At 39.8% G+C, this 26,262-nt stretch overlaps 1 protein-coding gene across 1 annotated transcript; it reads right to left on the bottom strand.

Moving 5' to 3' along the window:
* Window positions 1–912: 912 nt before the first annotated feature.
* TRIML2 (tripartite motif family like 2) lies at window positions 913–15,340 on the bottom strand. Its single transcript, XM_055315679.1, has 7 exons — window positions 15,152–15,340; window positions 14,038–14,133; window positions 11,007–11,198; window positions 9,770–9,910; window positions 7,701–7,723; window positions 7,427–7,527; window positions 913–1,502 (listed from the first exon to the last, which is right to left on the bottom strand). The coding sequence occupies exons 1-7, from the start codon at window positions 15,338–15,340 to the stop codon at window positions 913–915; spliced, it is 1,332 nt and encodes a 443-aa protein (XP_055171654.1).
* Window positions 15,341–26,262: the final 10,922 nt, after the last annotated feature.

The raw sequence follows: 26,262 nt of genomic DNA, 5'->3' as shown, positions 1-26,262 counted from the left end.
AGCTGGCTTTCTGATTCCATGATCCAGACTTAATTCCTGATCCTGGTTACTTACTGAACACTAATAGCTATGTGACTTAGGAACATTAAATCACCTCTGTGTCTACTTCTACATGAGGAATAAGATTAATATATACTTATAGGTTGTTAAAAATATTAAGGGAAATAAAGTAGGATAATCTTTTACATAAAAGTCCCTCTTGAAACATGTCATCTTCTCAGAATTGTAGAACCACCCAAGCAAGGCTGCAGGAAAAAACTTTTCAGTGGATCATCAAACAGAGAAAGATGAGAGAAAATACAATACACATACTGCTTATATCAAAGCATTGAATTATCAGGCTTCTTTTAAGAAATCTAATTTTCCTTGTAAGACAGTAGTAGAATATGTTGAAAAAAATAATTTTAAAATATCCGTATTTTCTGTGACACCTCCTCCCCACCCAAATAGACTACCCAGGGAAATGAAGTTCTCTGGAATGATATTAGGAAGTCTTGACACCATCAGTAATAGGATCAGTCATAAGATGTCTTCATTTCATATGTCACTGAGAGGATATCCTCAAACCTAGTCTTGATTATATTTAATCATGTTTTCAGAAACCGCAAGAGTCCTTAACTTAGTGCTAGAACTTCCAGACTATATTACTTTTGTAAGCTCCCCATTTTATGCTTCATATGCATTTATTGTTCAAATTAGTGTAGGGTCTTTCCATTATTATCACTCATGACTCAGTTTCAATGTAACCCCTTTCACTAAATAGGTGTTGAAAGCCTCTTGAATGTAAAAGTTCTGGCGTAATGAACTGTATTCCAACTCAAACAAGTGTTAGAAACTTTTATTGGATTACTTTATATAGATCCTTTTACAAAGTCAAGCTCTTCACTTCCTGGCCCCTAGTAGTCTTAGATTTCATGCTGAGGAAGCCTGTGGGCTAACAGTAACATCACAAGACGCAACATGAGGACAGCAAACACTGAGTGAGTCAGAATTTGTGCCTCCAGTTGGGATACAAAGAGAAAATATGGGTCTGACAGCTCCCCGGAAGGTAAGAGAAGAGAAATTATAAATGAGAGATCTATCTGTCACATCATAGAAGGATAACTGCCCATACTTGTAGTCTAGGAAGACTCCAACTTTGTGCATCTGCTCTCCTCTCAAGGAGACTTTCTTCAGAGGGGGAAAGACCCAGAACGTATAATTAGTTCCCATCATAGAACCTATGAGTAAGACTTTATCTCTGGCAGCAGTGGGTAGGTCACTGTGTCCACTGCCAGAGTCTTCAGATATCCCCAACAGCCACCTGGTTGCCTTTTCCACATCCACCTCCCAGTAGTGCCTCCCTGAAGTGAAGCTCTCCACCCCCAACACGGTGGCCTCGAAGATGAACCTCCCGGGGCCGTCAGGCACATCCTGCTGGACATTCCTGAGACATACACTTCTCCGATCCTCAGATAAGACCAGACAGGGATGAGCTGTATTAGGATCCAAAGTGACAGCTCCTGCAGGGAGAGAGAAACTCAGTTGCATTCAGTAAGTCATCCATGCCACCACCAAAGACTGAGGATTTCTAACATGAAGAGGCATGCCAACGAATGGGTACAAGTCACAGGCAAAGAAAAGGAAGAGGCTATCTACAAGTTCAGGAAAGGGAACTTCTGAGCTTTGTTTCAAGAACTGGACATCACAGAAGAAAAGGTGGATAAGAGAATGGAAGGAGATGCAATCTGAGGAGGAAGAGTAATGAACTACACAAAGGTTTACAAGTACCTGTCAGACCAGAAAGGAACTTTGGCAGGCTGTAAAAACAGTATCCAATCCTCACATGTACCAGCTGGGAGCCAGCTCTACTCCCCATAAAGATCTCCAAGCCTGAACTCCAGGCTTTGTTCCCCTAAAGATTTATTAAAATCTCCTAACAGAGCAGGCTTTTCCCTGTGACTGGTCTTGATTCCCTGGGATTCCTGGCTTTTCCCTGGGACTGAAATGCTCTCACCTTAAATATCACCAGAGTATGACACAGATGCCTAGAAATTGTTGCCAGCAGGCTCTTGATATTGGGTAAATCAAAAGAACATATTAGTAGAGGCTGGAAAAACCTGTGGGAATCCTCCAGAAAAAAAAAAAAATCAAGCTGAGAACAAGGAAGCTCAATGTGATTTCTTACACTTGAATGAAAGTGACAGTTGCCTTCATATCTCAAACCGTTCCTTCTCTTCTCTCTTTCTCCTCAACCATTAAATATTGTGGTTTCTCAGGGCTTAAGACTGGCTCTTCCTTTTTACAACTTGTACTCCTTTCTCCCTAGGTGACTTCGCCTAGCCTCAGTTTTCAATAACTTCTATATATTTAAGGCTTACTTCATAAAGATGCTACCAAATACCAGTTAGAAATAACACAGGCATTTCATACATACTATGTCCAAAATGGAACTTCCAAACTACCGCTTTCTGGTTTCTACGTCAGTTAATAGCATGCTTAATTTCTTCAGCTGCTAAACCCTAAAGCCCAGAGTAGTCTCTTATTTCCCACTTTAATATCTAATCCAGCAGCAAGTTTTGTTGCCAAATGAACTTCAATTTCTGGACTTCAAGCCCAATTCTTATCATTATTAGGGTGGTCTTAAAAGCCATAAGCCCTGAAATTTAAATTTGAGTTGTCCCAGGCTTTTAGTATTTCCAGAAGATTGGCAGAAACAAATGCAAATTCTCTCTGGAATAATGCATAGATTCATTCTTTTTTTTAATATTTTTATTTATTTTTATTTTTTTTTTCATGGATTCATTCTTGGACTCAATTTCTAAAAAGAATATCCAAGGAAAAAAGCGAGGCTTGCTGTTAAAAAATCAAACCCACACCCAGAGTGAGAAGGCACTATTGAGTGACACTAGCAGAAATAAATCTGAGTAACTTTAGATATTGTAATTACTAGGCACAGAGCTAAAATAATTTTTGCATGCATGTTTTAAGGGAAAAGAAAGCTTAAAAAATGTTGGCAAATTGAACACCAATAAAAAATAAATTTATTTAAAAAAATGTCTATAGGATATATGAAGCTAAAAAAGCAAGACCAAATGGATTCGACAAAGAACAGATTATCTAGAAATGAAAATAAAATTAAAGTGTCTGTGGATGATTAAAAGAAAGCTACATATCAATGCCTCATTAACATAAATGCCCCAGTGGCTCAGTGGTTTACTGCCACCTTCAGCCCAGGGCCTGATCCTGGAGACCTGGGATCAAGTCCCACGACAGGCTCCCTGAGTGATGCCTGCTTCTCCCTCTGCCTGTGTCTCTGCCTCTCTCTCTGTCTCTGTGCCTCTCATTAATAAATAAATATAAAAAAAATCTTTAAAAACATAAATGCAAAAATTCTTACAGTATTAGCACACTGAATCCAGTAATATGTAAAATGGATAAAACATCATTACCAAGAGTTTATTCTGGGAATGCAAGGCTGGGCCAACATAAGAAAAAATATATTTTACCATATTAATAATAAAAATTATGAATATTTTGGTAGATACAGAAATATCATCTAATACTCAACATCTGTTCATGATAAAAAGTTTTAACAAACCAGGAATAGAGGGAGAACTTCCTTAACTTGATGGAAGGCAACTATTAAAAACCTGTAGCTAACATCAAAGTTCAAGGTGAAAGACTTAATGCTTTCTTGTACTCTAAGATCAAGAATGAGACAAATGTTTCTCACTGCTTCTATTCAACATTAGAAGTCCTACAACCAGTACAAGGTGAGAAATACGTAGAAAAGGCTTACATATTGGAAAGAAATAAAACTGCCTGTATTAATAGATTACCTGAGTATCTTTGTAGAAAATCCCAAAGCATCTATAAAAAAGCCACTAGATCTAATGAATTTAGCACAGTCATAAGATGCAATGTAAATATATACAAATATTTTTATATACTAGCAATAAACTAGAAATGAATGCAATTTCAATTAGAAATGGATATTAGCATTAAAAAAATAAAATACTTAGGGATCCATCTAGTATGCCCAATATGGGTTTGCTGAAAAGTTCAAAACACTGATTAAGTGAGACCAAAGACCTAAATAAAAATATATCATTTTATCCAAAATTAATCTATACATGTAATGCAATACCAGATGAAGTCCCCATTTTTTTTTTAGAAGCCAATAAGCTGATTTTAGCCAAAATTATTATTTTTTTAAGATTTTATTTACTTATTCATGAGAGACACAGAGAGAGAGAGAGGCAGTGACACAGGCAAAGAGAGAAGCAGGCTCCATGCAGGGGCCGGATGTGGGACTCGATCCCGGGACTCCAGGATCACACCCTGGGCCAAAGGTAGGTGCTCAACTGCTGAGCCACTCAGGTGTCCCTCACCAAAATTATTTTTAAAAGAACAAATTTGGAGAACTCACATGCCAATTTTACGACTTCCTAGGAGTAAAATTCAAGCCAGTGTGGTACTAGCAACAGGATAAACACAATGATCAATGGACCTATTAGAGTCAATGTAGACCTGGCTTGTACATACCAACTGATTTTCAACAAAAGTGTTAACAAGTAAATTCAATGAAGAACAGTGTTTTTGCCAAATTATGCTGGAACAACTGGATATACACATGTACAAAAAAGGCAGGGGTGGGGAGTTGCACCAGATTTTGAATCATATATAATTCCAAAAGTGTAACAGACCTAAATGTAAAAACTAAAACTTCTAGAAGAAAAATCTTTGTTTGGGTAGTAAAGGATTTGTTAGGATACAAAAAATGCAAACATCTTCAAAGACAATATTAGGTGAAATGAAAATAGGAATCACAGATCAAAGAAATTGAAGATGACACAAGGAAATGGAAAAATATGCCATGCTCATTAATTGGATGAACAAGTATTGTTAAAATATATATACTACTCCAAGCAACCTCTTTTAAAATACCAATAGCATTTTTCAAAGAACTAGAACAATCAAACCTAAAATTTGTATGGAACCACAAAAGACCCCAAATGGCTAAAGCAATCTTGAAAAAGAAAAACAGAACTGGAGGTATCACAATTCCAGGCTTCAAGTTATATTACAAAGCTATAGTAATCAAAACAGTATGGTACTGGCACAAAAACAGACACATAGATCAATGGAACAGAATAGAAAACCCAGAAATAAACCCAGAATTATATGGCCAATTAATATTCAACAAAGCAAAAAATATGCAATGGGATAAAGACAGACTCTTCAACAAATTGTTTTGGGAAAATTCAACAGCTACATGCAAAAGAATGAAACTGGACCACCTTCTTACGCTATATAAAAAAACTCAAAACAGATCAAAGACCTAAATGTGAGAGCAGAAACCATAAAAATCCTAGTAGAGAACAGAGGCAGCAATTTCTCTGACATTGGCCATAGCAATATTTTCTAGATAGGTCTCCTGAGGCGAAGGAAACAAAAGCAAAAATAAACTATTGGGACTATTATCAAGAATAAAATGTTTCTGCACGATGAAAGAAACAATCAACAAAATAAAAGACAACCTACTGAATGGGAGAAGATATTTACAAGTGACAAATATAATAAAGGGTTAGGATCCAAAATATATAAACTGATACAACTCAACACCCAAAACCCAAAAAATCCAATTAAAAAATGGGCCAAAGACAAGAACAGACATTCTCCAAATCAGACATACAGATGGCCAACAGACACGTGAAAAGATGTTCAACATCACTTACCATCAGGGAAATGCATATCCCAACTACAAGATTATCACCTCACACCTGGCAGAATGGCTAAAATCAACAACACAAGAAACAAGAGGTATTGGTGAGGATATGGAGAAGGAACCTTCGTGCACTGTGGGTGGAATGCAAACTGGTCCAGCCACTGTGGAAAACAGTATGGAAGTTCTTCAAAAAGTTAAGAATAGAACTACCTACAATCTAATAATCACACTACTGGGTATTTGCTCCTCAAAATAAAAAAACACTAGTTCCAAGGGACACATGCATCCCTTTTTTAAAGTAGCAAAGATGGAAGCAGCCCAAGCATCCATTGACTGATGAATGGATAAAGAGGGGGTATTACTCAACCATACAAAAGAATGGAATCTTGCCATTGTGCAACAACATGGTTGGAAATAGAGCATGTAACGCTTATGATGGCAATACTAGAATTAAAATTTAAAACCTTAATAAAAAAAATATAAATCACAGAGTGGGAGATACATGTGCAAATATGTATGATAAAAGACTGGTAATTAGAATATATAAAGAAATCACAACACTAAATACAAAAGAAAATTTTAAAAATAGTGAAAATGTTTATAGATACACTTCAAAGAGATAATAAAGTGCAAATAAACACATGAAAATATGCTCAACATCACTAGTTATTTCAGAAGTTCGTTAAAATTTAAAGTGATATACAACTACATATCTATTACATCTGCTTTAAATGAATGAATGAATGAATGAATGAATGAATGAATGGAATGACAATACCAAATGCTAGTGAGGATGCAGAGCAACTGAATCTGATGCATTACCAGTGGGAATGCAAAATGACACAGCCAGTTTGGAAAACAAATTTTATAATCCCTTTCCTATATATGCAACCAAAAGAAATGAAGTCATGTCCATAAGACTCCGCAAAGAAGTATTTACAGCATAAATTTGGAAACACTCAAGTGGCCTTGGAATTGCAAAGGAATAAACTGTGGCATATTTATACAATGGAGTACCACACAACAACAAAAAGGAATAAACTACTGATACACAGAACAAACCTGGATGTGCCTCAAATGCTTTAGGCTACGTGGAAAAAGCCAGACACAAAAGGCCACACACTGTATGGATCCAGTGACAGGACATTCCAAAAAAGGCAGAACTATGGGGTAGGAAGTCTTTCATTATACATGCTGCCATTTTTTAAAAGACTTATTTACTTATTTGAGACAGAGAGAGAGAGAGACAGAGAGAGAGCACAAGCATGTGGGGGGAGGGGTTTGCAGAGGAAGAGGGAGAGAGAGAATCCTCAAGCCAACTCCCTGCTGAGCACAGAGCCGAACACAGACTCATCCTAGCATCCTGAGATCATGACCTGAGTCAAAAATCAAGAATTGGATGCTTGACTGACTGAGCCACCCAGGCGCCAACATTTTTTCCCTAGAATTTTTTTTTTTTTTTCCCCTATTAGACTCTGCTTGGGATCACATTTCAGGCTTGGGAAAGTGGGAAAGGATATGCAAAGGAAAGCCTTTCAACAAAAGATCATACAATTATTTTCTTGATAGTTATCCAATGTGTATAGTATATTAAACTCTCCAGTCTTTTTAAATCCTTAAGCTCTCTGGAATCTATTTCTATTTATGATAGGTTGTTCACTTGGTTCTCAAATACAAAATCAAATGCCGTGTAATCATGAATGTGTGTCAACTTACTTTGGAGAACTTTGAGCATTCCACTCATTCCTGTCACTTGGCATAAACTCAGGTCTGTGATTTGGGCAGGCTCCAGACACTGAAGCAGTAGTGACTCGCTCCTATTAAAGAAAGGACAATCTCAGTTACCTGTGCAGACCCTGTGCCCCCACATTCAGAGGATGGATGTCATTACATGACCTTCTGATCCTCACTTAGGCCAACATCTGTATTCCTGTATGCTCACATATCAAACCCTAAATCCCATCCCAATGTTTCCAAAAGGAAAACTTACCTTTCCACAGAGTATCTCGCATTCTACAGGATGAAAAAGAGATAAGGTTACACTATTCAAGCCACACCTCTTCTGAGCTCTGCTCCTGAAAACTATCTTCTAATAATGAAACTTGATTTGTATGTAATTTCCCCAGCTTTGTGGGGCTAATTCTCAGATATCAAATTTTAACACTGAATAGAAGTCAGAAAAATGGTTGAAATCACTGTTGTATTCCCAAAGGAAATGTCTGGTTTGTTTTTTTTTTTTTCATTTTATTATAGTCATGGACTACATAGTCATTTAATATGGAATCTGACACCTGATGAATCCGATGATATGTTGGCAACTTTTATATTTAATCCGGATGTCTTTTTTTCCTTCTTCTATTGTATAAATTTGACATGTGCTATTAAGTTTAAGGTGTATAGTGTGTTATTCTGATACACTTGTATATTATAATGATTGCTGACATGGCAATACCTATCATATCATACAATCATAATACTATATCATTTGATATGTCCCTTATACCATGCATTACATCTCTATGGTTTACTACTATTCATTTTAAGTTTTTACCCAGAAACACCATTATGTTACCAATGCCCCTCCACCCCTACCCCATTAAGTACCACTTTACTTCCGTTTTTTTTTAAACAGGTTTAACTTTTTTAGACTCCACATGTAAGTGACATCACATAATAGCTGTCTTTCTGACTTATCTTGCTTAAAGCATAGTTGCTCAAGGTCTACCCATGTTGTCACAGATGGGAGGATATTTTCCTTTCTCATAGCTGAAAACTATTCCACTGTATATATACTACATTTTTTCCATTCATTCTGTTAATGGGCATTTGGGTTATTTCCAAAATTGGGAGTGCATCTATCTCTCTGAAAGCCTGTTTTTGTTTCCTTTGAGCATATGCCCAGAAGCGGAATTGCTGGATCATATGGTAAATCTATTTTTAATTTTTTGAGTTATCTCTATATCACTTTCCGTAGGGGTCAGACCAATCTATATTCTTACCAAGTAGGAATCCCTTGGTACTTGGTATCAAGTGCTCCCTTCACACCACATCTTCAGCAGCACCCACCGTCTCTTATTGCTGATAGCCATTTTAACAGTTGAGAGGATCTATCTCACTGTGGTTTTGATTTGCATTTCCCAAGGGACATATTGTCCATACCTCACCTCAGCCATCTTACCCAAAATGGTCATCAATCGAACTCTGCCCCTTTACTTGCTTTTTATGCTATGAGTAACAAGAGTTGAGGAGGTGAAGAAGCCTGCTGAAAGCCTGCTAATAAACTGGGGATGGTGGATGGCGCTAGGTCAGAAGCTGAGCATAACTGAATCACACCTACCTTACCTGTCTGGTAGTATGTCTGGCCCTAGTAGAGAACCTAATGATTTATGTGTAAGTGCTTCTAAAATAAGAGCCCTCACTTTATAAACATGAGCACAGCGGCAGGGGGAGATGGATAGAGTCTTAAAAAGATAATAATTTACTTGTTGGAAGGTAATGCATGTTACAAGGCTTAAAATATGCAATACTATACAAATAAATCTCACCCTTGTTTTTCCAAGGTTACCGCTCAATGTTTGTGTTCTAATCTTCATGTTTATTTTGCCAAAGGCAGTCTGTGAATGTTAACGAGCATATGTCTATACATAGACACATATTCACCAAAACCAAACAAAAAGCAGTTCCGCATGCTTTACTTTAACTAAAGATCCTGAAAATAACTTTTACCACTATGGAGTTGCTTCATTCTTTTTTTCTGGTTGCAAATATTCTACTGTACTGATGTATCACACATAATTCGACTAACCAATTTTTTTACCCTATCAAGGGACATCTTAATTCAAACTCATTATTGATAGCCTCAAGGTGAGAATTCATATTAAATTAGCTCTCCACTACACTAAAATTTTAGACAATTTATAATGCTTTTGATGCCTGGAAAATAACTATACAGCCTCCATGTATGTTTGAAAACCCTTGACTATTCTAGAACTGATCCCTAATGGATATTGTCCACTTCTTATTTCTCAAATCCTGTAGTGAAGATTTCTGGAATCTTACCTGGAGCAATGCTAGGGTGTATTCCCCACACTTCTTTTCTAGCTCTTCAGTGATTCTTTGGAGGCTACAGATCTGTTCAGAAAGCCTGACTTCACTCTCCTTCAGTTTATTCATGTTCTCTTTCCCCAAATCATTCAGTCTCTGCAAAAGCATCTCCTTATTAGTATTTAACAAGTGGTAATTTCTTTTATTCACTAATTCAACCACCTCCTAAACCCACTTTGCTGCCTGCCACTCCAGAAATACGTATGATTAGATAAGGCCCAATGCCCCCCGTGTTAAGACACCTCCACTGAAACTTGATTCTTTGACACAATATATTTATGTTGACATGGAAGCAGTGTCATGCAGTCCACTTATTCAGAAAATGACACTAAAACAGATCACATTATTTTCCTGTGCCATTTTGTTAAGAAAGTTTCCTATATCCTTAAGATTTGAATCTAATAATTTAATAACTTAGTAAGAAATAATCAAGCCACTGATGTTTTTTATCCGTACAAAGATGTTCCATGTAAGCACAAAAGCTGTTTTTTCAAGAACACAAATGATGCACATTATACCTTATTGCTGGTATCACAGCTTGTTTTTTTCTTAATAAATATGCTCCCTGAGACAATTTATCTGTACACATAAAGCTTTGTTATCTTTACTAAATGCTGAAAAGCATTCCACTGTAAATACAAAATATGATTTGAGAGTCCTTTACTGATGGATATAGGTTGCATTTAATCTCTTGCTATCGTAATGTTAATAATAATGCCTAATAGTATTGACTACATAATATATACAAACACTGTTTAAAGAGCTTCATGTAGATTATCACACTCAATCCTCACAACAATATTATAAACTAGGGGTGTTATCCCCATTTTATAGCTAAGGGAATGAAATCACAGGTTAAACGCGTGTACAAGTTAAAGTAGCCAGATAGATACTCGTAAAATAGCAGAAGCCAGATAGGAACCTCATCAGTCTGGCTTCAAAGACTACCTCGAAACCAGGGCTTTATACTGTAATAATTTTACAGCATTCCTTTATTCTTACATCTTTTTATATGCACATAAGTGTATTTATAAGATCAATGATCAGATATAGAACGGCTGGGAGAATATATACATTCTTTCAATGCATGTGTGGTTGTCAATGGATGTCTCATTCTAGAATCAGTATAATGCTCAGCTCTTCTTTCTCTCATTTACCAAACACTGTGAGCATGCAGTTTTCCCTATCTCACCCGTAGTGTTTCCTGGGACTTCTCCTTCAACTCCGTGGCAAACTCCATCAGCTGATTCTGATTGTCTTCCCTCGTGCTGGGGTTGAATATGCACCCTTGCTGGCTCTGGACATTCATCTCCTCTTCAACCATCAACCGGAACCTTATCCTATATTCAGACTCAATCATCTCTTTAAAATCCTGCTCTTCTCCCTTCATCAAACACAGATATGATAGATTTCAAGTTAAACCCCACAGATAAATATTTATGGTCACTTTCCATCTCCAATTCCAATATAAACACAAGGAAATATAAGGTACAGGGGAAGAAATAAGAGGAATAAATACAAAGGACAAAGAAAGTTTCAAGTCAAGATCAACTAACCCATCAACATAATCTTAGAAGGACAAATGAAGATGGGGAAATGTTAATTGACTTAAAAATTGAGAAATCAGGCAGCCCGGGTGGCTCAGCAGTTTAGCGCCCCCTTCAGCCCAGGGCGTGATCCTGGAGACCCAGGATCGAGTCCCACGTTGCATGGAGCCTGCTTCTCCCTCTGCCTGCCTCTCTCTGTGTCTCTCATGAATAAATAAATAAAATCTTTAAAAAAAAAACTGAGAAATCTACGATCACAGTGACAAAGAGGAGGAGACAAGGAAAATTAGAAGATGGGGCAAATGGCTTTTGCTGATACTTTGGATGGAGAGTGTGAGAAAACAGGAATGAAAGGGTGACTCCAAGGTTTTTAGACAAAGCAACTGGAAGAACGAAGTAGCCAAAACAGAGAAAAGGAAATAAATAAGGGATGGGTCCCACAGATGGAGAATGTATTAGCAGCTCGTTTTTGGATATGCAGATTCTGAGTAGTCATTTAGACAAATGAAAGACAACGATAGATGCTGAGTAGGAAGATGGACTGAAAGCTTATCACTTTGTAGTCTGAGCTAGAGATGATTGTTGGGAGTAGCCAGCATAATGATACTTCACCTCACGAGACTCCATGGAATTGAGATTTATCAAGAACCTGACCACTGCACACCACCTCTACCACTACCCCGCCTTCTTTTTCTTTTTTAATATTTTATTTATTTATTCATGAGAGAGAGACAGGGAGGCAGAGAGGCAGAGACACAGGCAGAGGGAGAAGCAGGCTCTATGCACGGAGCCTGACATGGAACTCAATCCTGGGTCTCCAAGATCAGGCCCTGGGCTGAAGGCGGAGCTAAACCTCTGAGCCACCCCGGCTGCCCACTATCCCCACCGTCACTGTGCCCCTGCCCCTGGTTACTGCCAACAGTCCCCTGCAGGTGTCCTCACCTCTGTTCTCATTCTTCAATAGTCTAGTCCTAACTTCAGCTACCAGAGTGCTTCTGTGAAAATGGAAATTCGACCAAGCTATCCCTGTTCAGAACTTTCCCCAGGTTTCTTCTCTATTTCACTTAAGTCTACCCTGGGACGCCTGGATGGCTCATTAGTTAGGCATCTGCCTTTGGGAGCTACATGGGCTCCCCAAAGACAGCCTGCTTTTCCCTCTGCCGATGTCTCTATTTCTGTGTCATGAAAAAACTGTTAAAGAAAGAAAGAAAGGGGATCCCTGGGTGGCGCAGTGGTTTGGCGCCTGCCTTTGGCCCAGCGCGCGATTCTGGAGACCCCGGATCGAATCCCACGTCGGGCTCCCGGTGCATGGAGCCTGCTTCTCCCTCTGCCTATGTCTCTGCCTCTTTCTCTCTCTCTCTCTCTCTCTCTCTGTGACTATCATAAAATAAATAAAAATTAAAAAAAAAAGAAAGAAAGAAAGAAAGTCAGTCAGTCAGCTGCCCTGGGGCACCTGGGTGGCTCAGCTGGTTAAGCATCTGCCTTCAGCTCAGATCATGGTCCCAGGGTCCTGGGCAAGGAGTTGGCTTCTACCTCTCCTCCCGCCTCCCAGCTCATGCTCTCTCACCTCAAATAAATAAATAAATAAATAAAATCTAAAAACAAAAACCAAAAAACCTGTTCAAGTTGCCCTATATGAACTGGCCCCTTTATCTCCTGACCTCATCTACCAGCTTCTATACCCTTTCCAACCCCAACTGAGTACACACCAGATCCTTCTCAAAGCTGCGTAACTCAATTCCTGACCAGCTTGAGTTTTCTCAAATGCCACTTTCTGAACAAGGTCACTTCATTTCAAAGCACATCCCATCATGCTTTTTTTTTTTTTTTGAAGAATATATAATATTTACCATATAACATTAAATATAACATTAATTTTCCTTGTTTTATTCACCTTCAGTTGCACAAGGGCAGAATATTTTTTTCCTCTCCTGTTGCTAAATCCCTTGCACCTAGTATAGTTCCTGGCAAACAGTGGGACCCCAAAATCTGTTGAATATATGGTGCTTCAGGCTGAAAAAATGAGGATCAGTTGAAAAATTCTTGGAAAGCCAGTCAATTCTCCTCCTCTACCATTCTCATGTGGCCATTTACTTTCTTTAAAAATGGAAAAGATGAAGACCCAGAAGCTGGGATACCGGCACAGAATAGAGCTAAATAGGAAGAAAAGGTGTAAAATCAGAAGTGAAATGTGGGCATAACAGATGACTAGCCTTCATTTTGGATAGTAATTCTCAAACTGCCTTTTAAATGGTTTCAGGGTTTATGTGGTCACCAATGGTACTCAGAATGCTCGTTCCCCCGTGGCACTGGTATAAATGGTGTTATCAATCTTTTTTACCTGTCAATCAAGGGTTGCAAATGACATCTCACACATTTAAGAGTTAATCTGTATTTCTCTTACCATAAGCAAAGTTCAGGATCTTTTTATAGTTCAAAAGACAGTAGCATTTTCTCTTCTGTGAAATCTCCTTTCTCTGATCATTTTTCTATCGAGTGTCTAGTCTTTCCTTATTGACTTTCAACAACTCTTTATTCGTAAAGAAAGGAACACTGTTTGTACCTATGGATTTCAAGTATTTTTTTCCCTGCTTTGTTATTTATCTTCTGACTTTATGTTATTTGCTGCCCAACGTTATAGGTAATTCCCTGCTCAGACTAGAAATAAGCACTGACCTGAATCATCACCATTCTTTCCTGTTCGTCAGCCAATATGCTTTTCGCTACTTCAAGTTTCTCCTTCAATGTGTTCAATATCCCCTGGAATAATTTCTGCAGAGAAATAGATCACAGAATTCCAGGTAAAGTAATTGCTTTAGAACAGTTAGAATTTTTTTTTTTTTTCAGATTTTACTTATTTGAGAGAGAGTGCGCCGACACATGAGACAGAGGAGAAGGAAGAGGCAGAGGGACAAGCAGATTCCTCACTGAGCAGGGAGGCCGACCTAGGTCTTGATCCCAGGAGCCTGAGAGCATGCCTGAGATGAAATCAGATGCTTTACCGACTGAGCCGCCCAGGGGCAGCAAGAACTCTTATATAAAAAATCTTTTTAAAAAAATTCTATTTATTCATGGTAGACACAGAGAGAGAGAGAGACAGAGGCAGAGACACAGGCAGAGGGAGAAGCAGGCTCCCTGCAGGGAGCCCGATGTGGGATCCATGGCGGATCTCCAGGATCTCCTGGGCAAAAGGCAGGCACTGAACCGCCGAGCCACCCAGGGACCCCCAAACTTTAGATTTTTAATCTTAGAAGCTGAAAGGCCAATAGCCCAAGGTCCGCTTTGCTCTATAGTTTGTCTAAATATGGTATTCATTTAACATTCTCTGATAGGACACTGTCGCGAGGAATGGGAATGGGAAAGGCAAGCTCTGTCCTCCAGATCAGCTAATAAGAGGAGGCAGCCAGGGTCCGAGCGCTCCGGGCCCCACAGGACACTCACCCTGTGACCGCCGGGCGCTCTGGGGCCCGCAAGACGCTCACCCTGTGACCGCCGGGCGCTCTGAGGTCCGCAAGACGCCCACACTGTGACGGCCAGGCGCTCTTGAGCCTGCAGGGGGTTCACCCTGTGACATCCGGGCGCTCCCGGGCCTGCAGGAGGCTCACCCTGTGACATCCGGGCGCTCCCGGGCCTGCAGGAGGCTCACCCTGTCGGGGCCGGGCGCTCTTGAGCCTGCAGGAGGCTCACCCTGTGACATCCGGGCGCTCCCGGGCCTGCAGGAGGCTCACCCTGTGACATCCGGGCGCTGCGGGCCGCAGGAGGCTCACCGCGGGGCCCGCCGGAAGCTCACCCTGTAACGGTCTGCAGCCTCCCGCACTCCGTTCACCACGTGATTCTCGTGCTCCTCGGGGCGGAAGCACCGGCCGCAGAGCAGGGCTTGGTCATCCTCACAGAACAGCCGCAGCGGCTCCCGGTGCTCCTCACAGCAGGCATCCTCTGGGATGTTCTGCCCTCGCTGGGCGCTGAGCCGTCGGGACATGGCCGGGGCCTTCAGGCCGCGAACGCCCACGTGCACTGGGATCGGAAACGAGGGCCGCGGACTTGGGGGCAGTCGCACAGGCCTACCTCGCTGCGCGTCCACAGCAGCCAAGCACCAGAGCAGGTGGGTGCTTTCCGCCCCACCCCCACCCCCGACCCCCGACCCCTGACCCCTGACCCCCACCCCGACTGGCAGGTCCGCAGCCACCAGGTGCTCAGCCGCAGACTGGAGGGGCTCTCAAGTTTCCTGAGAATTTAGAGCCAATGGCGGAGAATATGGTCACGAGTGAGCACACAGCATACCGTTTTCCTATAAGGCGTTGAAAAAAGGAAAAAGACAGGAAAAGAAAAAAAGAAAGAAGAAAAGGTCCTCCCTTAAAGGGATGCCACATTCATAAGCTTGGGAGGCACTTCCGGGACCTCAAGAGAGGCAAAGCCAGGCTTTAAACATTTAAGGACGCACGCCCTCTCTGGGGGCTTGCACCGACCATTATATGCCGGCCGCTTTCCAGTGCCTCCTTAAGGGGGAGCGGCACCCGGGGTCCAAGTCTAAGGAGGCGCCCATTTTCCAGCTCTTGTAAATGTGCAGGCGCCTCCGGTGGGGGCGACTCGTGAGTGTGGTGCGCACAGCGCAAGGCAAGTGTTGACTGAGAGTAGGCCAGTGAATAAAGATAATCGGTTAAAAATATATAAAGGCAACCCCCCCCCCCAAATAAAAACTTTCCAAAGGGCAGCCCAGGTGGCTCAGAGGTCTGGAGCCTGCCTTCAGCCCAGGGCGTGATCCTGGAGTCCTGGGATCGAGTCCCAGGTCGGGCTCCCGTGCATGGAGCCTGCTTCTCCCTCTGCCTGTGTCTCTGCCTCTCTCTCTCTCTCTCTCTCTCTCTCTCTGTCTCTCATGAATAAATAAATAAAATATTAAAAGAAAAAAAAAAACTTCCAGAAATACTAAAGGGAAACTGCCTTTTTCTTTTTCTCTTCCTTTTTTTTTTTCTTTTTTCTTTTTCCAAATTAGAGAAACAGAACAAGGCATCCTTAATCTCCTGCATCCCCATTTCCAGACAATCCCGATAACCCTTGAGCAAAGAATTCTCCCTTCTCCAGAAACACTGTAATTATCTTAAAGGGGGAATCGGGGAAACTGTTCCTCCAATGAATTGGCCTTGCTCTCGTTCTTTCTAATCCCATCTCCAGCTGTTGTCGCAGCGGTCATTCACACCACAGCACAAAGTACTAATAGCATATATGTATCTCCTCATTCCTATTTACATTTGTTCCCATTCCATCTCTTTGACCAGCTCCTCAGACTTCAGTCTCCTGAAGCACATCAACCTGGCAGGCCTCAGAACCCCCAGACTTGCCTTTGCGGATTCACTAGCTTCTCGCCCCCCCCCTCATGCTCTCACTACCCCTGAAACCTGGCCACCGACTACACCTGCTGCCCTTTCACACCTCATTTTTAGGATATGCAACATTTTATGATTCTGAAGTTAATTAATTATATATATATATAGGATGACTTTGTTATTTGTTAGGATACTAAAGCAGCAGTTTTCAAAATGTAGTTCCCAAGACCTGATTCACTTTTTTTTTTTTTTTTTTTACTGACATTTACACTGATAGTAGATAAAACTGTTGGCATCTTACCATTAGTCGAGGAAGTAATACCAACTGTTGTCATGTATTGTATTTTTCAATTTCTACACACTTGCAAATTTTTTTTTCTGCTTAGGGGTATTCTTAATTTCTTGATGAAGCAAGATAATTCAACTTTGGAGTACAGGATTTAGTTACTATTCTGGGTGACAAAATGGAAAATTATGCATAAAGCACTTAGGATGCATACGGGATTACAGTGGTTATCCAGAGAAAAAAAACACTTTCTATTAACTGAATTATACGCCATACTAGCCATGTTTTTTTCATAGCACATTTTTTGTTGAAAGAACAAATGAGACAAATGTGGTTATTCAGGAATGTAGCAATTTGGAAGATAACACTAACAGAGTGACCTTGTCATTTCAAGGAAACCAACTGAGCGTCTTACTTGTCAATGATAAAATTCTGGCTTTGGAAAACTTGTATCCACTATTGTAAGCTTGACAGCTCCCCAAGACTTTGATAGCTTCTTTTCTGATAAAATTGGTGGTGATATTAACAAATGTGACTTGGATATTGAATATTGAAGTATGTCAACATTTGGAAAGTCTGAAAACTCAGTGAACCAATATTTTCTGAAAGACCAACACATGATGTTATAAGATTATGCAAGGGTAAAATGTGGATGCAGAGTATAAGATACACCAATGGATTTTAATATAAGGAAACATTCATTGATGACTTCAGGAAGAAAAGTCACAATTATTGGAGAAAGGCTATTGGAATATGTTCTCCTTTTCCAACAATGTGCTTGTGTGAGGACAGATGCTCTTCATATATTTTAAGTAAAATAGTATTGCAATAGATTAAATGCTGGAGCAGATAATAATAGCTGTCTGATGAACCAAAAATTAGAGATTTCCAAGATTGTAAAACCAGGCCATTCTTTTTAGTAACTGCTCAGAGGGGATTCCTCATTAAAAATGTTATTTTTACTTTTAATAAATTAACACATGTTTTTAAAAACTCAGTTTTAATTTCTAAATACAGTGACTACAGATAGGTGCAACACACAAAATGTTTTTTTTGTTTTGTTTTTTTTTTTTTTTGGTCTTCATCAATAATTTGAGTGCAAAGCACAAAAGACCAAAGTTCAGAACTCTTGTATTAAAGGGTATAGTCCTTAGAAATGGGATTCCTGATGAAAATATACCTAATCTATAATTTTGGTACATTTTGCTGGAGTCCCAACCACAAGTTTGCACAATTTTGCATTCCAAGCAACATATGAGAAAGATGTCAAACTTTTTACCCACTAGGTAGGTGAGAAATGGTATTTTTACATACATTCAGTTCCCTTTTTTTTTTTTAAGATTTATTTACTTATTTTAGAGAAAGAGTGTGTGAGTCTGAGCAGCAGCAGGAGGGGCAGACTGAAAGGGAAAGAATCTCAAGCCAACTCTGCGCTTTCCACCATGGACCTCGATATCTTGACCCCAGAGATCATGACCTGTGCCAAAATCAAGTGTTGGCTGCTTAACTGACTGTGTCGCCCAGGAGCCCCTACATTTTATTTTCATATGCTGAAGAACCATTTTTATTTCTTTTTCTGTGAACCATGTTTCAGCCTTTTACTCATTTTCTTTTACTAGGTTTTTCCCTTTAATTTTAAGAGATATTTATACATTGAAAATATCATTCCCTTGTTAATACACAAATAGCAAATATTTTCTCTCTACTTGCCATCCACTTTGAATTTGCTCCAATTTCCTTTTTTTGCCACTTGAGTCTTCAACCTTCTTTGTAGTTTCCCGTGTTTTGCCTGAACATGTCCTAGACAACTCAACTGAAAAGACTGATCGGTTGTAAAATGAACACGTTTACAATTCAGCAGCTGCTTCTGGCTTTATCTTACTTGACTTTCTCAGCAGCAGTTAACAAAGTTGACCATGACCCTCTCCTTGGAACATTTCCTTCTCTTTGCTATCAAGATTAGAGATCTGATACCCCTCCCACTTTACTGGTCTGCTTCTCAGCATCCCTTTTTGACCTCACATCCTTTTGTACCTCTAAGTTTTGGGGTGCTTCAAGGGTCAATTCTGATCCCTTATTCTATTTCCAGTTGTCTCTGCAGATGATCACCTATCCAAAAATCACTTCCTCCAATTTAATCTTCTACCTAAATACAAGACTTCCAACTCATTTGCAATTAAATGTCAAATAAGTGCCCCATATTCCCATATCCAAAACAGTATTCAGAGTTTCAAACAATACCTTCTCTTCCCCAGCTCACTTTAAAATGTGTTCCTTTAGAACAGCTCAACTAGTTTATGTTCAGCCCTCCCCCGCTCGCACTTCCATCTCCTTGGTTCAACCAGAGTACTATTTTAAACCTAAATTAAGGTTTCTAGCAACTTTTTTATCCATTACATTTAGGATAAAATCCAAGTGGCTGACCAATTCTCTGTGATCTCCCTACTTACATATAATGTCACCTCCAGCTTCCCCTGGACCATTGTCCATTCCAGGTATGATAATAAATTCATCTGTGCTCTTTAAACTTGGCAATGCTTTTCTCATATTTTTATAATTCTAGTTCCTTTTTTCTTCTCTTCAGTTCTCAGCTCAAATGCCACTTTAGAGAGGCCCTTTTAGAAGTACCCAAATGCAAATACCCTCCCACCATTCATATCCTCTCATTTTCTTCCATATCTAATTTTATGTATGAACAAATGTATTTGTTGCTCACTCTCCATCCACAAGAAATTATAGAGTTCCTTAGATGTATCTGCACCTGACATTCTAGATGCTCAACAAATATTTTTTAAGAAATGTTTTAAATCATATCATCACATAGTTAAAGGGAAATCAGAGAACAGAGAGAATAGAGATTATTTTTTACAGAAAACAATAGAAAGAAAAGCTGGAGAACAATTTGTCTTTCTCGAATGTTGACTATGTGCTAAACGGTTACCAACACTTATCTCATTTTTCTTCATTTCATTTTTTTTTCTCTGATCTGGCTTTCTCATTTATTCTTTTATTTGGTTACATTGCATATACACATTAAAGTTTCCATAAACGTTAAGATCAAGTCTAAACATTTAAAGAAAACCATGAGCAAGAAAATGGTCTTCAGAGAAAAGCTCACCTTTTTTTTTGTAATCTTGATTATTTCCCTTCAGGGAAAAAGCCAGAATAGTGGTGACCCAAGGGCTTTCATCTGTTCAGATGCTCTCTGGTCCTCCTCTCTCACCGTCAGGTAGGAAATCTGTGAAGTTTTTAATTCTATCCACATAATAAATCTAGGATAGCAGTTATCAAATTTCAGTGAGCATTAGAATCATTTGAGTTTATTGAATTAGATTTCTGGGCTCCACCCCTAGTCTGACTTGATAGATGTGGGTGGAGTCTTAATTTACATTTTAATGAGCTTCTAGAAAATGCTGAATAGCCAGTGACCTTGGCTGGGAGGTTTAACCTCTTTGGGTGGGTCAATATTTTGTTCTATCTCTAAGGTCTTAAATGGTGCCTGCTATATAATAGCCCCCACTGCTTTTAAATTAACTATATATGTAATTTCACAGGAAGAAATCCTTCTACAAGGCATTACCCTAGAATCTCATTGTGTTTTCCCCTTAACCATACCATTTTATCTTAAATCATTAAGTATTTTTGTTAGAGAATAATACCTAAATTCATTGTTAGTTTTCAATGTTTACTGAAGGAAGTGATCATGATATTAACTGTGGATAGAAAAGTCAAAAACAGAAATAACAGCTTGAGGAATGTGTCACAGACGGGAGGTCAGGGGACAATCCAATGGTTCATAGTTGGCCTCATGGGAGAGGAAATCTGAACAACTTCCTAAATTTTACAGTTCTGCCTCTGGAAGATTTTCACTACATCAGTCAACTTCCTGCTAATCAAACTACAGTGATTTTTTTTTCTTTTTTTTAATCTGCTGACAAGACAATGAGAAATGCCACCATTTGCTATCTGATTTTCCAAAACCTTGCTCTACCCTATAGAATTTTAAATACATCTTTTCCCTTTATCTCAATGCTCCTACACACTCCCTCTCCTAAATCCAGATTCCCTAGGCTCTTTCAGATACACCACACTCATTTTTCTGTGCCCTTCTCCTTCTCAGCCAGAACAACCTCCTTTTTTCCTCTTTTTTCTCCCCAATCTTTTCCAAGCTTTGAAGCAGCCAACTACTGTGAAGATTTTACCAATTACTCTGTCATTTATTCTCATGATCCCAAGCCTCATAATTCATAAGATTTCATTTTGACAGGAACCCTTCACAGTCTTCGCATCAGAAGGCAAAACATCAAGCAAAATTCTCACATCTTATAGTCTCTTAAAGCCTATTTTAGATTTTTAAGCAATGAGTAATTAATTCTAGAAGAATATTTCAACTTAATTCTAGTAATTGTGTTATATAGTGGACTAAGCAATTTTTTTAAAGTTTTTTTTTTATTTTTTATTTATGATAGTCAGAGAGAGAGAGAGGCAGAGACACAGGCAGAGGGAGAAGCAGGCTCCATGCACCAGGAGCCCGACATGGGATTCGATCCCGGGTCTCCAGGATCGCGCCCTGGGCCAAAGGCAGGCGCCAAACCACTGCACCACCCAGGGATCCCGGACTAAGCAATTTTTATACATTTATATATCACACAGTCCTGTGAGACAGGTGGTATCAGAACACATTTTACAGCTGATAAAGCTGATGATTCAGAGGTTAAGTAATTGACCCAAAGTACTCATAACAGAAAATTACAGATCTAGGGTTTGACTCACAGACTGTCTGATGCCAAATTTCACGATACTTCATTACCTTTATTAAGCATTAATCAAGTACTTTGCCAGTTTAAAAGAGAAAATGCCTCAAGTTTGCATTACAGTTTATCACAAGATTCTTCTGGAGGCCTAGGGTAACAACATTATAGAGAGCACAGATCATTTCACGTGTTAACTTTTTACACAGGCATGCTCTTGATTTAAAAAAAAAAAAAATTGAGGGGGCAGCTGGGTGGCTCAGTGGTTGAGTATCTGCCTTTGGCTGAGATCATGATCCCAGGGTCCTGGGATGGAGTTCTGCATCAGGCTCCCTCTAGGGAGCCTGCCTCTCTCTGTGTGTCTCTCATGAATAAATAAATAAAAATCTTTAAAAAAATATTTTTTCTCCATTGTCAGAGAATAAAATGATTGAGTCATGGTCCTTGCAACTTATTTCAGTCCTTTCACATTTGTTAGCCACTGGTTCCCTCAGCACGGGCCCCAAGTATCATATGTGCTCAGCTTCTGGGGAGGACAAATATGACTGGTGCTAAACAAGATATTATTAGTTACTTCTGGGCTCATTCTGCTGCAGTAGACCCACCTCATCCCATTTCAGAAAGGAGTGGGGATATGCTTCATGTTCAGCCATTTCATTGTTCTTCAGATAGGGCTAGCTGCTCTCTGCCTTCTTTCCCAAGGCGGTTCTGTCAGAAGCAAGGGCTTAGCTTTCATTGACCTGCTCCCAAAAGGTCCAGAAGTCTCCATTCAACTATTTTCTTAAAGTATTACTTAAGAAGACACATTCATGGCAAACTGCTTTTTTTTTTAAATTACTTGTTTTTTTTAAAAGACTTAATTTTATTCATGAGAGACACACAGAGTGAGAGAGAGAGAGAGAGAGAGAGAGAGGCACAGACATAGGCAGAGGGAGAAGCAGGCTCCATACAAGGAGCCTGAGGTGGGACTCCATCCCAGGTCTCCAGGATCACACCCTGGGCTGAAGGCAGCGCTAAACCACTGAGCCACCCGGGCTGCCCCATGGCAAACTGCTTTGATAGTACAGTTGCCTTTCTGTTGTAGATCAATGCTTATCTAAACCCAACCTATCAGTTTTTTACTCCTGGAAAGGAAGATAGTCCTCCTAGGTAAGATGAAGAGGTCATCTTTACCTCTTCTAGTTCAACACAGGGACCAGCCCTCTCTGCTCTAACCACAGAGTATATTCAACAAAACAAATGAGCCTGGCCATAGCTGGGGTCAGTTAGGACCCTGAGCAAATGAAGATTGGGTTTTTGCCAAAAGCCACGCATTGAGAAAAGTGTCATGTCTAACTGATGAAGTCAGACTAAAGTAGATTTTGGTTCTGGCTGTGCCACTTCATTGCCATGACCTTCATCATGCCACTGAATACTGAATATCACTTGCAAAATGAGAATCATTATGACTGTCTTTAGTTTACATGTGTGCATTATATGAGAAGTTGTATGAAACACAAGAGCAAGGTGGTAACAAGAAATTTCTCTCTGCAGGAATATCCTTTCTTTCCTCAAGTCAAGAACATTGCCTTCTTATAAAAGGAATGTGCAACTGAGGTGGTAGAGGAGGTCCAGAGGAGTTATAGGGAAATGAGAAATAGAGCATTTTTATGCCCCTTAAATTTCTTTTAGTACACAATAGGGTAACTAATTTATATTGAGGCACTTAGTGTTTTTATTAATGAGATGCTTATCTTAGAACTTCAAGATAGAAAAGTTCAAGATAGAGAACCACTGGTCTCTATCTTGTCCCTACTCAGGAAGGAAATATATATTTTTTTTCAATAATATCCCCATATCAAGATATTAAGATGTATGTGCATATTATCACTACTAGATATGCATCTTTAAGCCTTCAAATAAAACAAGGACTCAAAAAGTCTGTTCCATACCTTAAAGTCATCTGATAACTAGGGCATCTTTCAGGACCTGGAAGTACACTTGTTAAAAGACTGACATCAAATGCTATAAAGGATTGTCTAAACTATTGGCTTTAAGTAAAAGGCAACCTTAGGGGATCCCTGGGTGGCGCAGCAGTTTGGCGCCTGCCTTTGGCTCAGGGCGCGATCCTGGAGACCCAGGATCAAGTCCCATGTCGGGCTCCCGGTGCATGGAGCCTGCTTCTCCCTCTGCCTGTGTTTCTGCCTCTCTCTCTCATTCTGTGTGACTATCATAAATAAAAAAAAATAATAATAATAATAATTTTAAAAAAATAAATAAATAAAAATAAAAAAATAAAAGGCAACCTTATAAATAGACTTGACCAGAGCCTGGTGAACATAATAGCAGGAGCTCTAGCAGCTATCTTGGGTCAAATATCCTATAAGGGAAAAGCTATACATGTCAGAGAAACAATAAATAGGAGTCTAGGTCTCTGAATCCATAGTGCCTTCCACATAGTAGATGAGTAAAAAGAACTTCTACCTTACTTAACCTGCCATTAGTTTTTTTACTGTTACTCCTAGTGTTACATGATTTCTTCTTTAGTGCCCTTGGTTCTTGGTCATGCCATTTTGAAGAATGAAGAGGTAAACCAGAAGAAGAGTGATGGGAAACACAGCAAAGTTTATTGAACAATTTTCCCAAGAGGGAGGGGATCTGAGAAGGTTGCCATGGGGTTTCAAAGTCTAGGATTCTTTTTTTTTTTTTTTTAAGATTTTTATTTCTTTATTTGAGAGAAAGAGAGCATACAAGTGGGAAGGAGGGGAAGAGAGAGAGGGAGAAGCAAACCCTCCACTGAGCAGGGCGCTCAATTCGAGGCTCAATCCCAGGACCCTGGATCATGACCTGAGCTGAAGGCAGATGCTTAACCAACTGAGACACCCAGATGCCCCGTAAATCTAGGGGCTTTTATGAGCTTGTTGGCCACTGTTTTATTCTGATTAACCTTCCATGAGCCTGTCATTCAATCAACTTTTTGCTGTCTATCACAAGGGAAATGGTAGAGGGCTCCTTCCAGGATGGTGTAAAATCTCTTAAGAGTGGTTTACTCTTGAGGGGTGGGTATTCGTCCCTGCCTGCCTTTTTTCCAATTATCCTTCATCAAGAGCTGAGGGTTCCTTTAATACATCGATTGTGCCAAAGTTAAGATCTGGAAGACCCAACACAAATGGCTTGATATGGGACTTAGGGTGATCATTCTGGTTATTTTTATTTTTGTATACTTTTAGGGGGAGTGCTGGGGTATAGGAGATGAAGCTAGGGAAGAAAGGTGGAAGCTAGGGGGGAAAGACCTCTATGTAAGAACTACAAGAAAATATGTGTGAAACCTGCCATTTATGCCCATCATTTCAGAGACTCAGACAAAGAATTTTCTCCAGTGTGAAAGACCAGATCTTACAGTCAGCTCCAGGAGCATGAGACAGGACTTCAGTATTTGCCCTTGCCAGGGAGGGATGCTAGGAGGACCTTAGGCAAGGAAAAGTGGTGAAGAACTCAGATCATCTGTGCTTTTTAAACCACTTGGCTTTAAGAAAGGACTAGAATATATTGGTAAGCTGCCAACCCAAACAATTCTCTGAAAACTGGCAGTTCTAGAAAGAGAGTAGGAAAAGAAAACACTATTTATATCTAGGTCCTATATGTCATGAACAGTTCCATTTGATCTTAGTCCTATGTGAATAAGCCTCGATCTTTATTAATTGCTCCAATCTTGGCGAAGCAGTAAAATGACAGAACTACCTATGTTCTTGTTGAGATAGCTCAATTGCACCATTGCTGAACCTCTCCTGAAAATTCTCATCCATCCTAACTGTCTTTGTGGTAAAGTCAAGATTCAAAACCAACTTGGGAAAGTTAGTAATCTTAGGGTGTCTGTGAACAAAGAGTTACTGTGTTTAGGCAATGCAAAAAAAAAAATATATTTTTTCCTTATTCCCTTCCCTCACTGGGCTCCTCAATAAATCCTGCCTGAAACAATACAAAATGGACACTGTGGTAGAAAGAATTCTGAGTTGGCCCCTAAGATTCTCACCCATTTCCCCCTCACCTCCCAGGTTTTCAAACACTCCTCTGGATTTTTGCACATGTAATTGGGGCCCCAAATCAGCAGACCCTGAGAAGGAGCCTACCCTAAATGGGTCTGAATTAATCACGTAAGCCAGTAAATAGGGGCGGGCTCTTGATGGGGAGAAAGATTCTACATGAGGGGTGGGTGGCTTAGGAGACAGATGGGGCACATGTGTCACTGATCTAGGAATGGCCTCTAGGAACTGAGAGCCACTCTCACCTGATAAGAAAATGGGGTCCTCAGTCTTACAACAGCAAGGAATAGAATTCTGCCCACAATCTAAATGTGCTTGGAACAAGATCTTGAACTTCAGGTGAGAGCACATCCCTGCTAACACCTTAATTTCAACCTCGTGAGATCCTGAAGAGAGGACCCAGCCATGGCTTGCTGGATTTCTGACATACAGAATTGTGAGCTCATAAATGGGTGTTTTCAAGCTGCTAAATTTGTGGTAATTCGTTACACAGCAAGATAAAACTAATAGAGACACTGTGT

This window comes from Nyctereutes procyonoides, unplaced genomic scaffold, assembly GCF_905146905.1.
Source record: "Nyctereutes procyonoides isolate TBG_1078 unplaced genomic scaffold, NYPRO_anot_genome, whole genome shotgun sequence".
NCBI classification, from domain to species: Eukaryota; Metazoa; Chordata; class Mammalia; order Carnivora; family Canidae; genus Nyctereutes; species Nyctereutes procyonoides.
This window is presented reverse-complemented; position numbering and strand designations above follow the sequence as displayed.

What these genes read in the sequence shown, in the direction of transcription:
- TRIML2 (XM_055315679.1), bottom strand. Translation starts at nt 15,340, where the DNA reads ATGTCCCGACGGCTCAGCGCCCAGCGAGGGCAGAACATCCCAGAGGAT. An exon ending in AAAGAATGGTGATGATTCAG is followed by an intron (nt 11,199 to 14,037) that starts GTCAGTGCTTAT and finishes TGTTTGATGAAG; the next exon opens with GGAGAAGAGCAGGATTTTAA. An exon ending in AGTCCCAGGAAACACTACGG is followed by an intron (nt 9,911 to 11,006) that starts GTGAGATAGGGA and finishes ATGCTTTTGCAG; the next exon opens with AGACTGAATGATTTGGGGAA.